Source organism: Tiliqua scincoides, chromosome 8 (assembly GCF_035046505.1).
Source record: "Tiliqua scincoides isolate rTilSci1 chromosome 8, rTilSci1.hap2, whole genome shotgun sequence".
NCBI lineage: Eukaryota > Metazoa > Chordata > Lepidosauria > Squamata > Scincidae > Tiliqua > Tiliqua scincoides.
Genome location: NC_089828.1, coordinates 10,081,250 through 10,092,775, shown reverse-complemented (window position 1 = coordinate 10,092,775; position 11,526 = coordinate 10,081,250). Strand labels below are relative to the sequence as shown.

Genomic DNA, 11,526 nt, shown 5'->3' with positions numbered 1-11,526 from the left:
CTGACTGCTGGAAGCCATGGCCTATAACCTTTAGCCAAAAATGGAGCTTTCTGCAATGTAAATATGCAATACATTTTCCTGGGAGTAAGCCCCACTTACTTCTGAATAGACATAGGACTGTACTTAGTTTCTTCTCCAAGCTAAGCACTGCTCCTACTTTAAGAACACTTCTATTCTCCCAAGTGTTCCTATGTTTTTGAGGAAGGACAAGCAACAGTCCACCACTCAGCCCCTTAAAATCTGAGCAATATAAATGCTTAATACTTAAAGGATTGTACAAGGTCCTCCTTAAAATGAATGTATTTACCTTTCAATTTCAAGCCTCTCTCGCCTCCAAGCTTCTCCAAGACTTTAGTCCATGGGCCTCTGGGAATGAACTTGCCTTTGGATGCCATTACCACTATAGAACTGCAAAAGACAGAAACACTTATAAACAACCCATTCCTCAATGTCTCAAGTCTTGTTTAATTTACACACTTGAATGTTATCAACAGCACAACTGCAGGCGCTGCTATGCTGGCTGTGAACTGCCTAAATAGAATAACACTTGAACCTTGTTGTATGGCAGGGTTTTCAAAACGTATATTGGGCTATATGGGAGTTGATCCTCCTTCCAGGACTCCTGCAAGCTCTGATTTTCTCATTAACGTACTTGTTCTGAAGGTTGCTGACGTAGTTGTCTATCTGTGCTGGGATTCCTTGTAAAATAGCATTTTTGAAACTTGTCCGATTGACAACCTTCCCATGGTATCCATCAATCACAACTAGTTGAATTCCATCTTCAGAAAAATAGAACTTCTTACTGTCAACCTGCATGAGAAAAAGGAGTTCTTAATATAATCGGGAACACTCGCTAGAAAGTCGTCAACAGGAACCACAAAGTTCTACAGTGGCATAGCTAGGGGGGTCCACAGGTGCAAGTGACTAGGGGTAGCACGGGGGTGTCACTGCCACTCCAGCTGTGGTGCCCTGAGCACTGCTCACACCTGCTGCCTCACCATGATGTGTTCTAAGGGCTGGAGAGGCTGTATGTGGCCACCCTGGCCCTCAAAAAGGCCTTAATCCATCACTTTTGGTTTTTAAAATAATGTTTTCAGATCCTCCAGAGGCCTCAGAAGGGGGATAGCACCTCCAAGTGTGCTCCCAGTGGCACAGGGGCCAGGACTGCCACTGGAGTTCCAGATCTGCTGGGATAGATTGTTCCTGAGCATATTAGTGGCTGGTTTCAAATGAGGTTTTTCAAAAATAACATTGCAAGAGAAAGCTTTTTGAAATATTAATGTCTACCTTGACCCAACATTTTAATTATAGAGCTGTGCCTTGTATGAGGCTTAGAAAGCAAACACAGAAAATGCTACATTTTTCACATTTTTCTGTGTGTGTGTGTGTTTTTTAAACATCAGAACTCAGCAAAACAACCAATATCACTACTAAAAATATTAGGGCTGCAACCCTTTGCTCCCTTACCTAGGAGTAAATCCCATTGAACTCAATAGAGCTTACTTCTGAGTAGATACCCACAGGAGTGCACTGTCAATGTTTCATTTCAGCAACTAAGCTGGAGCAGACACTTACTGAGATATATGCGAAGTCATCCTTGAGATGGAAGTATCTGGTCTTGTAGCTTTCCACTTTCAGTTCTACAAAATGGTCCTTCTTGTTCTATTAAAAAAAGAGAAACAGATGTTGGTGTCTACCTCGACCTTCAAAGCCAGCCTAAGGGTGCACTTAAAGAAAAGATTGTCCTGGAAAGTTGTATTTGTATAATGTGTGGATCTAGTCATATAGAAAGCTGCCTATGTCAGTTCATTTGTTGCTCTAGCTCAGTAACAGCTAAGCTACATGGGATCTCGTGCATTCAAAGCATATGCTCTACCACTGAACTATTGCTCCTCCCTTGCACCTCAGATGGTAGTGTTTTTAGGTCCCAACTGGTGCTATCTTTGCAGCATGAGAGGAGTTAGAGTGGCCCCTTCCACTGCTGGGAATATCATATCAGAAACCTTGGGGGAGGTGGAAGGAACATGTGATGCAAATGTTGCTTCTGATGCCTGCATTCCTGGAATTCATTGGGGCACAGGGAAAAGTTATTACATGGCTTCTCCCATATGGTCTGGAGCATCCCAGCCTACAAAGGGGACATAGAAGAATCCCTATGGCCACAGGAGGCATAATTGTTTTTGCTGCAACAGACTAACACATTTCTACTTCTCTGGACTTCATTTCATAAAAGTACCTTATAAATAAGAATGTATTAAGGAGATTCCAATTCTAATTTGTGAGTTAATATCATGACCTACCACTGATGTCCTACCACTGAACTATGAACTTTTGGAGAAAGTAGTGACAGATCAAAACAGCTGTCCCATCCTCAGTAGTGGGCATCATGTGCCCCATATTATAGCCTGGAAACTAGCCAACCAATAGCAACTTGAGGCCACAGCTGTGGCTGGGGGGACAGTTGTATCTTCCATGTCCACAAACACCTTTGTAACAGTCTCTCTGCTGTGCAGAATTCGATAACCTGCAGCTAGTATTACTCATGGATCCACTTCACCTGTGTATTACAAACCCAATGGAAAAGAAGCTCTGAGTTGTGTTCTTGTGACTCATGGGCCCCATTCACACATGTGTGTAAGTTACTTGAGAGTGTTTTTGTCTCCAACTTAGCTAATCATGAGACTGGTTTCTCTTAAGTTGGTGTAAGGCAATAAGGAAGTTCTGCCTTGTTTTTGCTGCATGATAGTGTATTACGGCCACTGGATACAGGACAATTCTGGACTGGCCACATGGTCCTTGAGCCAGGCCTGTAGCCAGGATCCGAGAGGTGGGAGGGGGCGACTATTTTTTCAAGGTGGGCAGTGATGTGCAAAAGTGATGTGGGCAAAAAGAAAGGATAAGTCTGGAGAAACATCAAATACCCGAAACTCCCCCAAATTTCATGAAGAGAAAATAATGTGGTGTCTTTTTTTTTGAAAGATGCATTCATTAGCTGTCAAGCAATGTAACAATAATTTGCATAGAATAAATGCATCTCTGCGTGCAATGTAAAATGTATTGCCTACATAGAAATAACATGCCACATATGCTTTCATTTACACACCAGTGTAATACACAGGCCTGCAACACTGCAAAAATAAAACATATCACTGTGATGCAGGTAGTATTTACTTGTATTGAAAGTGCCTATTTAACACCTATAGAGCATCTACCTAGCACCTATCTAACACCTATATAGCACCTATCTACTGCCTATGCAACACCTATTTAATACCTATCTAGCGCCTATTTAATGCCTATCCACCTATATACTGTCTATCTAGCACCTATATAGCACCTATTTAGCACATGTAGCGCCTATTTAACACCTATATAGTGCCTATCTAGCACCCAACACCTATATAGTGCCTAACACCTATCTAGCGCCTATTTAACACCCATATAGCGCCTGACTAGCACCTATATAATATAGATGTTGATGTCAATGACACATTGCTGATGCATTGATACATATTTAAAAAATTTATTTACATAAAAGCAAGAGGAAAGATATGCCAGTCAAATACAGTAGCCATTGGAATACTAGTTTTTTTTACAATATTCATTACTTTTAAAAAGCAAAGTACAGAAGATTTGAATTTATTGAAGCTACCTGGTTGAGCTGAATTCTCCCAGCTTTCTGAGAGTTGAATCTCCTTACAACCAGGGGTGGATCCAGTGTCTGTTAGGGAGGGGGCCATGAGCACTATCTTCAGAGCGCAGGTCAACCAGACAGGTAGACCATGACTTGGAGGCCAGGTCTACCAGCTGGGTAGACCGGGCTCCCGCTTGAGCTTATCACTTCTGTGGACATTTGCTGGGCAGGCAGACTTGGATCTGGGCTCCCACCTGGACGTGGAGGCCAGGTCTACCTGCCTGGGTAAACCTGGGCTCCTGCTTGAGTTTATAGCCTACATAACAACATAAGAAGAGCGCTGCTAAATCAGGCCACAAGCCCATCTAGTCCAGCTTCCTGTACATAAGAACATAAGAACAGCTCCACTGGATCAGGCCATAGGCCCATCTAGTCCAGCTTCCTGTATCTCACAGCGGCCCACCAAATGCCCCAGGGAGGACACCAGATAACAAGAGACCTCACTCTGGTGCCCTCCCTTGCATCTGGCATTCTGACATAACCCATTTCTAAAATCAGGAGGTTGCGCATACACATCATGGCTTGTACCCCATAATGGATTTTTCCTCCAGAAATTTGTCCAATCCCCTTTTAAAGGCGTCTAGGCTAGACGCCATCACCACATCCTGTGGCAAGGAGTTCCACAGACCGACCACACGCTGAGTAAAGAAATATTTTCTTTTGTCTGTCCTAACCCGCCCAACACTCACTTTTAGTGGATGTCCCCTGGTTCTGGTATTATGTGAGAGTGTAAAGAGCATCTCCCTATCCACTCTGTCCATCCCCTGCATAATTTTGTATGTCTCAATCATGTCCCCCCTCAGGCATCTCTTTTCTAGGCTGAAGAGGCCCAAACACCGCAGCCTTTCCTCATAAGGAAGGTGCCCCAGCCCCGTAATCATCTTAGTCGCTCTCTTTTGCACCTTTTCCATTTCCACTATGTCTTTTTTGAGATGCAGCGACCAGAACTGGACACAATACTCCAGGTGTGGCCTTACCATAGATTTGTACAACGGCATTATAATACTAGCCGTTTTGTTCTCAATACCCTTCCTAATCATCCCAAGCATAGAATTGGCCTTCTTCACTGCAGCCGCACATTGGGTCGACACTTTCATCGACCTGTCCACCACCACCCCAAGATCTCTCTCCTGATCTGTCACAGACAGCTCAGAACCCATCAGCCTATATCTGTATCTCACAGTGGCCCACCAAATGCTTCAAGGAGCCCAAAGACAGCAAGACACAACCTGCATCCTGGTGTACTCTCCTGCATCTGGCATTGAGGTAGCCTACTTCTAAAATCAGGAGCTTGCACATACCTATCATGACTCGTAACCTGTGATGGACTTTCCTCCAGAAATGTGTCCAATCGCTTCTTAAAGGCATCTAAGCAAGTTGCCATCACCACTTCCTGTGGCAAGGAGTTCCACAGACTAATTACATGCTGGGTAAAGAAATATTTTCTTTTGTCCCTCCTAACTCTCCCAACATTCAATTTTAGTGGATGTTCCCTGGTTCTGGTGTTACGTGAGAGGGAAAAGAACATCTCTCTAGCCCTCCCTTGCATAATTTTTTATGTCTCAATCATGCCCCCTCAAGCCTATGTGGCTGTTTGCTGGGTGGGTATACCTGGGCTCCCATTCCAGCCAATCTCCTTGACACCCACCCAGTGGGTGTTCCCCTGACACCTGATTATGCTCTCCATTCTGGTGGGCACCCTTCCCTGGGGGGGTGGGTGGGTATGCACACATGGCCTCCCCCGGATCCACCCCTGCTTAGAACCTTTCCCACACTTAAGTTCTTGGTTCTCTTTAGCTCAAATGCTTTCCATGTTTTCTCCCACCAGAAAAAGGGTCTCCTCAGCCCCTAAGCAGCAGCCACTAATTTTAAAAGTATATCTGAAAGGCAAGAACCTGCCCCCATGGTTTCTCCAAACAGAAACATTTCTCCCTGCCCCCCACAGCAGTACCATTATAGTAATTAGCATGTTCCACAGTAGAAGAAACAGCACCCTCCCTTTCCCCAGCCAGTACAAGTAGAAATCTCTCCCAACCTTCTTGTAGCTGCTCTTGACCAGCCCCATGTGCTCTGGATGGGGGCAGGGTGACCAGAGGTCATAACGTCCAAGGAGCCCCCCCCAGGACCCTGTTCTACTCACTCTACACACATGCACTCTCTCTCTCCTCCCCAGTCCCTACCAGAAGAACCCAGATGTCTTCCTTCCCGTGCACAAAAAATGTTGCAAAAAGGGCTTCAAATCACCCCCAACTGACGCCAGATTAGATAAAGAGGACAGATTTGGAAAAAATGCGGGGGGGGGGCAAACTGCTGGCTTGGCGGGGGGGCAAAGCCCCCCTGGGCCCGCCCTAGCTACGGCCCTGCCTTGAGCTAGTCCTTAGAAGCCACAGCTCCTTTAGGCACGATGCAGCTTCAGTGACCACCACCAAACCCCCACAATAATGAGCTCTTTTGCCAAAAACATTGTCAGAAAGCCACATAAAGAGGGCAGAACTGGAAGGGCGTTTGAATCCAGGTCTCCCAGCCTAAAACTCAATTGCAAACACTAATAAGGGACAAACGAATGGTTTATTCGTGCCTGAAACCATAACAACCTGGACTCTGCTAGAGATACAGCCTACTAAGGAAATTGAAACAGCAAATCAGTGACTTTACCAGCTGAGCACGAGGCAGCTTTTTGGGCATGGGCACATCCACTGAAGGTTTTTCCACATATTTTGGGTAGGCTTTTGCTTGGCAGTCGCTGATTGCTGCTTTCTTAGGGATGATGGCTTTGATCCGGATTCGCTCACAGCCACGGATGGAGCAGAAGGCAAACGGCTCTTTCTCATGCTGAGCTTTCAACTTGAGGAACAACAACCTGGAGAAAGGGGAAGCACAGCAGGTGTGAACTGGGTCTGTGACAGCGCTTGCCTGGACTAGAGTATGGCTCTTGCCAGCAATCGTAGAGATAAAGCCACTGACATAAGGGCAACTCTTGTGCCAGATCATACCACCAGGAGATGCAGAACAATACATGAAACTGTAGAGCAGCAATTTTCAACCACTGTGAAAACTGGCCTTGCTGAGGGAGAGTCAGCATGGCTTCTGTAAGGGTAAGTCTTGCCTCACAAACCTTATAGAATTCTTTGAAAAGGTCAACAGGCATGTGGATGCGGGAGAACCCGTGGACATTATATATCTGGACTTTCAGAAGGTGTTTGACACGGTCCCTCACCAAAGGCTACTGAAAAAACTCCACAGTCAGGGAATTAGAGGACAGGTCCTCTCGTGGATTGAGAACTGGTTGGAGGCCAGGAAGCAGAGAGTGGGTGTCAACGGGCAGTTTTCACAATGGAGAGAGTTGAAAAGCAGTGTGCCCCAAGGATCTGTCCTGGGAGTGGGTGCTTTTCAACCTCTTCATAAATGACCCGGAAACAGGATTGAGCAGAGAGGTGGCTAAGTTTGCAGATGACACCAAACTTTTCCGAGTGGTGAAGACCAGAAGTGATTGTGAGGAGCTCCAGAAGGATCTCTCCAGACTGGCAGAATGGGCAGTAAAATGGCAGATGCGCTTCAATGTCAGTAAGTGTAAGGTCATGCACATTGGGGCAAAAAATCAAAACTTTACATATAGGCTGATGGGTTCTGAGCTGTCTGTGACAGATCAGGAGAGAGATCTTGGGGTGGTGGTGGACAGGTCGATGAAAGTGTCGACCCAATGTGCGGCGGCAGTGAAGAAGGCCAATTCTATGCTTGGGATCATTAGGAAGGGTATTGAGAACAAAACGGTTAGTATTATAATGCCGTTGTACAAATCTATGGTAAGGCCACACCTGGAGTATTGTGTCCAGTTCTGGTCGCCGCATCTCAAAAAAGACATAGTGGAAATGGAAAAGGTGCAAAAGAGAGCGACTAAGATGATTACGGGGCTGGGGCACCTTCCTTATGAGGAAAGGCTACGGCGTTTGGGCCTCTTCAGCCTAGAAAAGAGACGCTTGAGGGGGGACATGATTGAGACATAAAAAATTATGCAGGGGATGGACAGAGTGGATAGGGAGATGCTCTTTACACTCTCACATAATACCAGAACCAGGGGACATCCACTAAAATTGAGTGTTGGGCGGGTTAGGACAGACAAAAGAAAATATTTCTTTACTCAGCGCGTGGTCGGTCTGTGGAACTCCTTGCCACAGGATGTGGTGCTGGCGTCTAGCCTAGACGCCTTTAAAAGGGGATTGGACGAGTTTCTGGAGGAAAAATCCATTATGGGGTACAAGCCATGATGTGTATGCGCAAGCTCCTGATTTTAGAAATGGGTTAAGTCAGAATGCCAGATGTAGGGGAGGGCACCAGGATGAGGTCTCTTGTTATCTGGTGTGCTCCCTGGGGCATTTGGTGGGCCGCTGTGAGATACAGGAAGCTGGACTAGATGGGCCTATGGCCTGATCCAGTGGGGCTGTTCTTATGTTCTTATGTGCTGTGGCACACTAGTGTGCTGCGAGTGGTCCACAGGTGTGCCACAGGAATTTGGGGGAAGATCATTTATTAGTAGGGCCAATGGGGATTTGAGCCCCCCACGGGCAGCATGGTGTGCCTTGTCCGTTGTCAAAAACCTGATGGTGTGCCTTGAAAATTTTAGTGCCTTGTCAGTGTGCCATGAGATGAAAAAAGTTGAAAATCGCTGCTGTAGAGGAATCCAAAATTCCAGGATTCCCGCACATGTCACCACGTGTGTGAGTCATTTTCACTTGCAATGACCATGCTGAAGATGCTGCTCTGGATGGTCTTCTGCTAATGGGGAGGTGACTTTGGATGTGCATAGAATCACATTCTCAGTAGATTCTAATGGTTCTCAAACCTTTTAGCACTGGGATCCAGTTTTTATAATGACAATCTGTCAGGACCCACCAGAAGTGATGCCATTACCCTGGAAGTGATGTCTTGGCGGGAAGTGACACCATCAATTTAGGTTTCAGACCTAAGCCACAATCAGCCAAAGGTCCCATTACACAGTGCGCTTGTGCTGTTGTTTTGCATAGCTCTGAATTCAAATATTCCAGTTTGGAAGTCAAAACTGAATGCAGGCTTGGATCCTTCTCTAAACACACAACCCCCTCCCCCTTCCAGCAGCCCATCTTCCCACCTACTCAGGGCAAAGCACCTTGTCTCCCAATGGGAGCTCACACTCCTCAGCAGCTCTGTACCCTGTACTTTCAGTTCTGTATTTTCAATGGTGGCTGTGGTGGGTGCTACGCGACCCACCTAGTGGGTCCAACCCAGTTTGAGAAATGCTGCACAGAACAAGCAAACCAATCTCTATCTTTTCCTTCTCTCTTCCCTTGGGTGTCTAGTCTCATCTAGATTGTAAGGCTGAGGGCAGGCCCTGTGTTATATATTATGCAACATAAGTGCCCATTGACTGTGAGCAGCAGAAATAAGCAACAACCTTGGTATGGGCACAAGAGCCCTAATAGTCAAGTGTAAATCTTGTTCCTGATACTTTGCATACTGTACCATTTTTAGACTGCAAGCCCCTTGGGGCAAAGACCTATTGGCAATTTCTATGTAAAGTACCATGTGTATAGATGGCGCTATATAAAATACACCATCATCATCTTAAAAAAAAAATTTTAAGTAACATAATACTATATAAAAATGATGTACAAACAGCAAAAATGCCTTATTTCTGATAGCAGAATTGAAATTGACAAAGCTCAGTCTCAGCACTGAGACTGGCAGGAAAGAAAGATGTGCTCCTCTTCGCCTCCCCTTCAGTGCTGGAGTTACACAGCTAGCAACTGCAAGGAAAAAATGAAGGGGCCACAAAACAGTTTGGTCATGTCACAGAGCAAGGCAGTCCAGCTGCCCCGTCAGCAGGGATCTTGAGAAGAGATTGCAGTTGACCTTTATTTTGCAAGATTTGGTGGATAAGCCGTAAAGATGCCCACATGAGAAGCAAAGCAAAAGCTCTTCTCGATCCAGAGCAGGACTGTGACAGAGAATCTTACACTATTGGCTGCTTACCCGGTGTCTTCATCCCAATAGTAGTGGCCTTTGGTGGGATATCTGTGCTCAAGTTTGTCCATCTGATCAGCTTGGTAGAATATTCCAGTTTTGTAGGTTTTCTTCAAAAGGCGGTCATGGATGTCTGCCAGAATGGAAAATGTTGTCCCTTTAGGATAACAAAACCCAACTTGGATCCAGTCATTCCTGGATTAAAAACAAAAAACCATATATAAACCATATGTATAAAATATATACACCATAAGCCAAGTCTCTCTGAAATAAAACGTAATTCTTTCCTAGGCATTTTGAATCTAAAGAATTTAAACTTTCAAAGATTCTCTGCAGCAAACACAGACTAACGCTTCCTTGGTGGTTGGGTGATGGGATCACAGCCTTCTCTTAATAAGAGAGTAATTTAATTCAGCATCTTAAATATTTATCTCATTACTTCACTGAGACTATTCTAGAGGGACCCGAGATGTGTTGGTGAGGAGATGGTAAAGCTCATAGTGGGTTTCCTGGAATGATGCTGTCATATTGGGAAGAATGTGTGGCCATTATGAAAGAAAAACATCCTTTTTTAACCAATTTACAGCTATGTTACTGGATTGGAATGTTGGGTTGTTTTTTACCGGCCACACACTTACTTGTTGAAGTTAATGAGCCAGATCGCCAGTTCCTCTGGAGCAGTCTTGTCCCAATGGATGGTGTAACCTTTCTGTAGGGTGATCACGGGCTGATATTGCTGGTAGTGGGTGCTTTTGCTCAGAGCCCCCTCCAAATACAGAGGGTGTGTGTAGTAGTCGTTTTTTATGATTTTCATTTTCAGGTTGGCTGATTTGTAGGCTTGGATGTACACCTGCAAGAGGGAAAAATCATCATACTTTGTAGAAGAACATGATAGGATCAGAGGGCCAAAGCAGATGCGACACAGAAGCTCTCAACCTAATCATTATTCTCAAAAACTTGTGGGGGCGGGTCGGGTGTGTGGGATTGGGATCAGGCTTATGGCATGGGGTGGATATGGTGTTAGCCCTTACCCCCATGCTGATTCCTGGATGTAAAGCATCTCTTTTAAGCAACGACTATATTTCAGCATTTCTCAAACTGTGGGTCAGGATCCACTTGGTGGGTCATAGCCCTATTTATGGTGAGTCCCGCAGAGCCTCTAATGAAAACAGGGTGATGGAAAGGTCAGATAACTAATGGCTTAAGTTCTGAGGTTATTCAAAAATTCGATAGCTGCTAACTGTCCTGCAAACAGCGGAGCTCCTAAAGTTTGCAAGGTTGTATAAATACAGGGAGATAAATGCTTGAGCTTCTTTTTTCTGGGGTGTATTTTTCCAGCAATGACAGGTAGTGGAGATGGCAAAGACTAGGTCACATAATTAAGCCCCTCAGGGTTTGAGGTTATTCATTAAAGCTGCCTCTTTATAAGAAATGGATCAAGTTTTTTGCAAATAAATATTATTTCTTTCTAGATCACCTTTTTAAAAGTCTTGTAAAGCTAGGTGGGTCCCAACAGAGTGTCATTTTAAAAAGTGGGTCCAGGTGCTAAAAAGCTTGAGAGCCACTGAATTATTCGAAAGGGAGAAACTTAAGGAAAGCATTGTACCTTCATGTTAGTTAGGCAGCTGAGTCTGGATTTCAGACTGGTCTTTCCCAGCCCTACCTAGTGATGCCAGGGTTGAACCTGGCACCTTTTGCATCTGAAGCAAATGTTCCACCACTGAGCTATATCCATGGCTAACAACAGTTGGCGGGATGGAGAACATTCAGATCCAGGGAAGACTACTGTATTGGAGACCACTGACTTCTGCAAAGGGGTGACCATGACAGCACAT

The 11,526-nt window shown here is 45.1% G+C and overlaps 1 protein-coding gene across 2 annotated transcripts in view; it reads right to left on the bottom strand.

The window, feature by feature from the left end:
* CEMIP (cell migration inducing hyaluronidase 1) overlaps positions 1 to 11,526 on the bottom strand; it is a 152,139-nt gene that overhangs the window by 2,413 nt on the left and 138,200 nt on the right. For both annotated transcript variants that reach the window (XM_066635509.1, XM_066635510.1), the window contains exons 23-28: positions 10,330 to 10,541; positions 9,701 to 9,886; positions 6,350 to 6,554; positions 1,576 to 1,662; positions 653 to 810; positions 308 to 408 (exon numbers count right to left, since the gene is read on the bottom strand). In XM_066635509.1, coding sequence (XP_066491606.1) covers positions 308 to 408; positions 653 to 810; positions 1,576 to 1,662; positions 6,350 to 6,554; positions 9,701 to 9,886; positions 10,330 to 10,541 — 949 coding nt within the window. The remainder of the gene's footprint in view (positions 1 to 307; positions 409 to 652; positions 811 to 1,575; positions 1,663 to 6,349; positions 6,555 to 9,700; positions 9,887 to 10,329; positions 10,542 to 11,526) is intronic.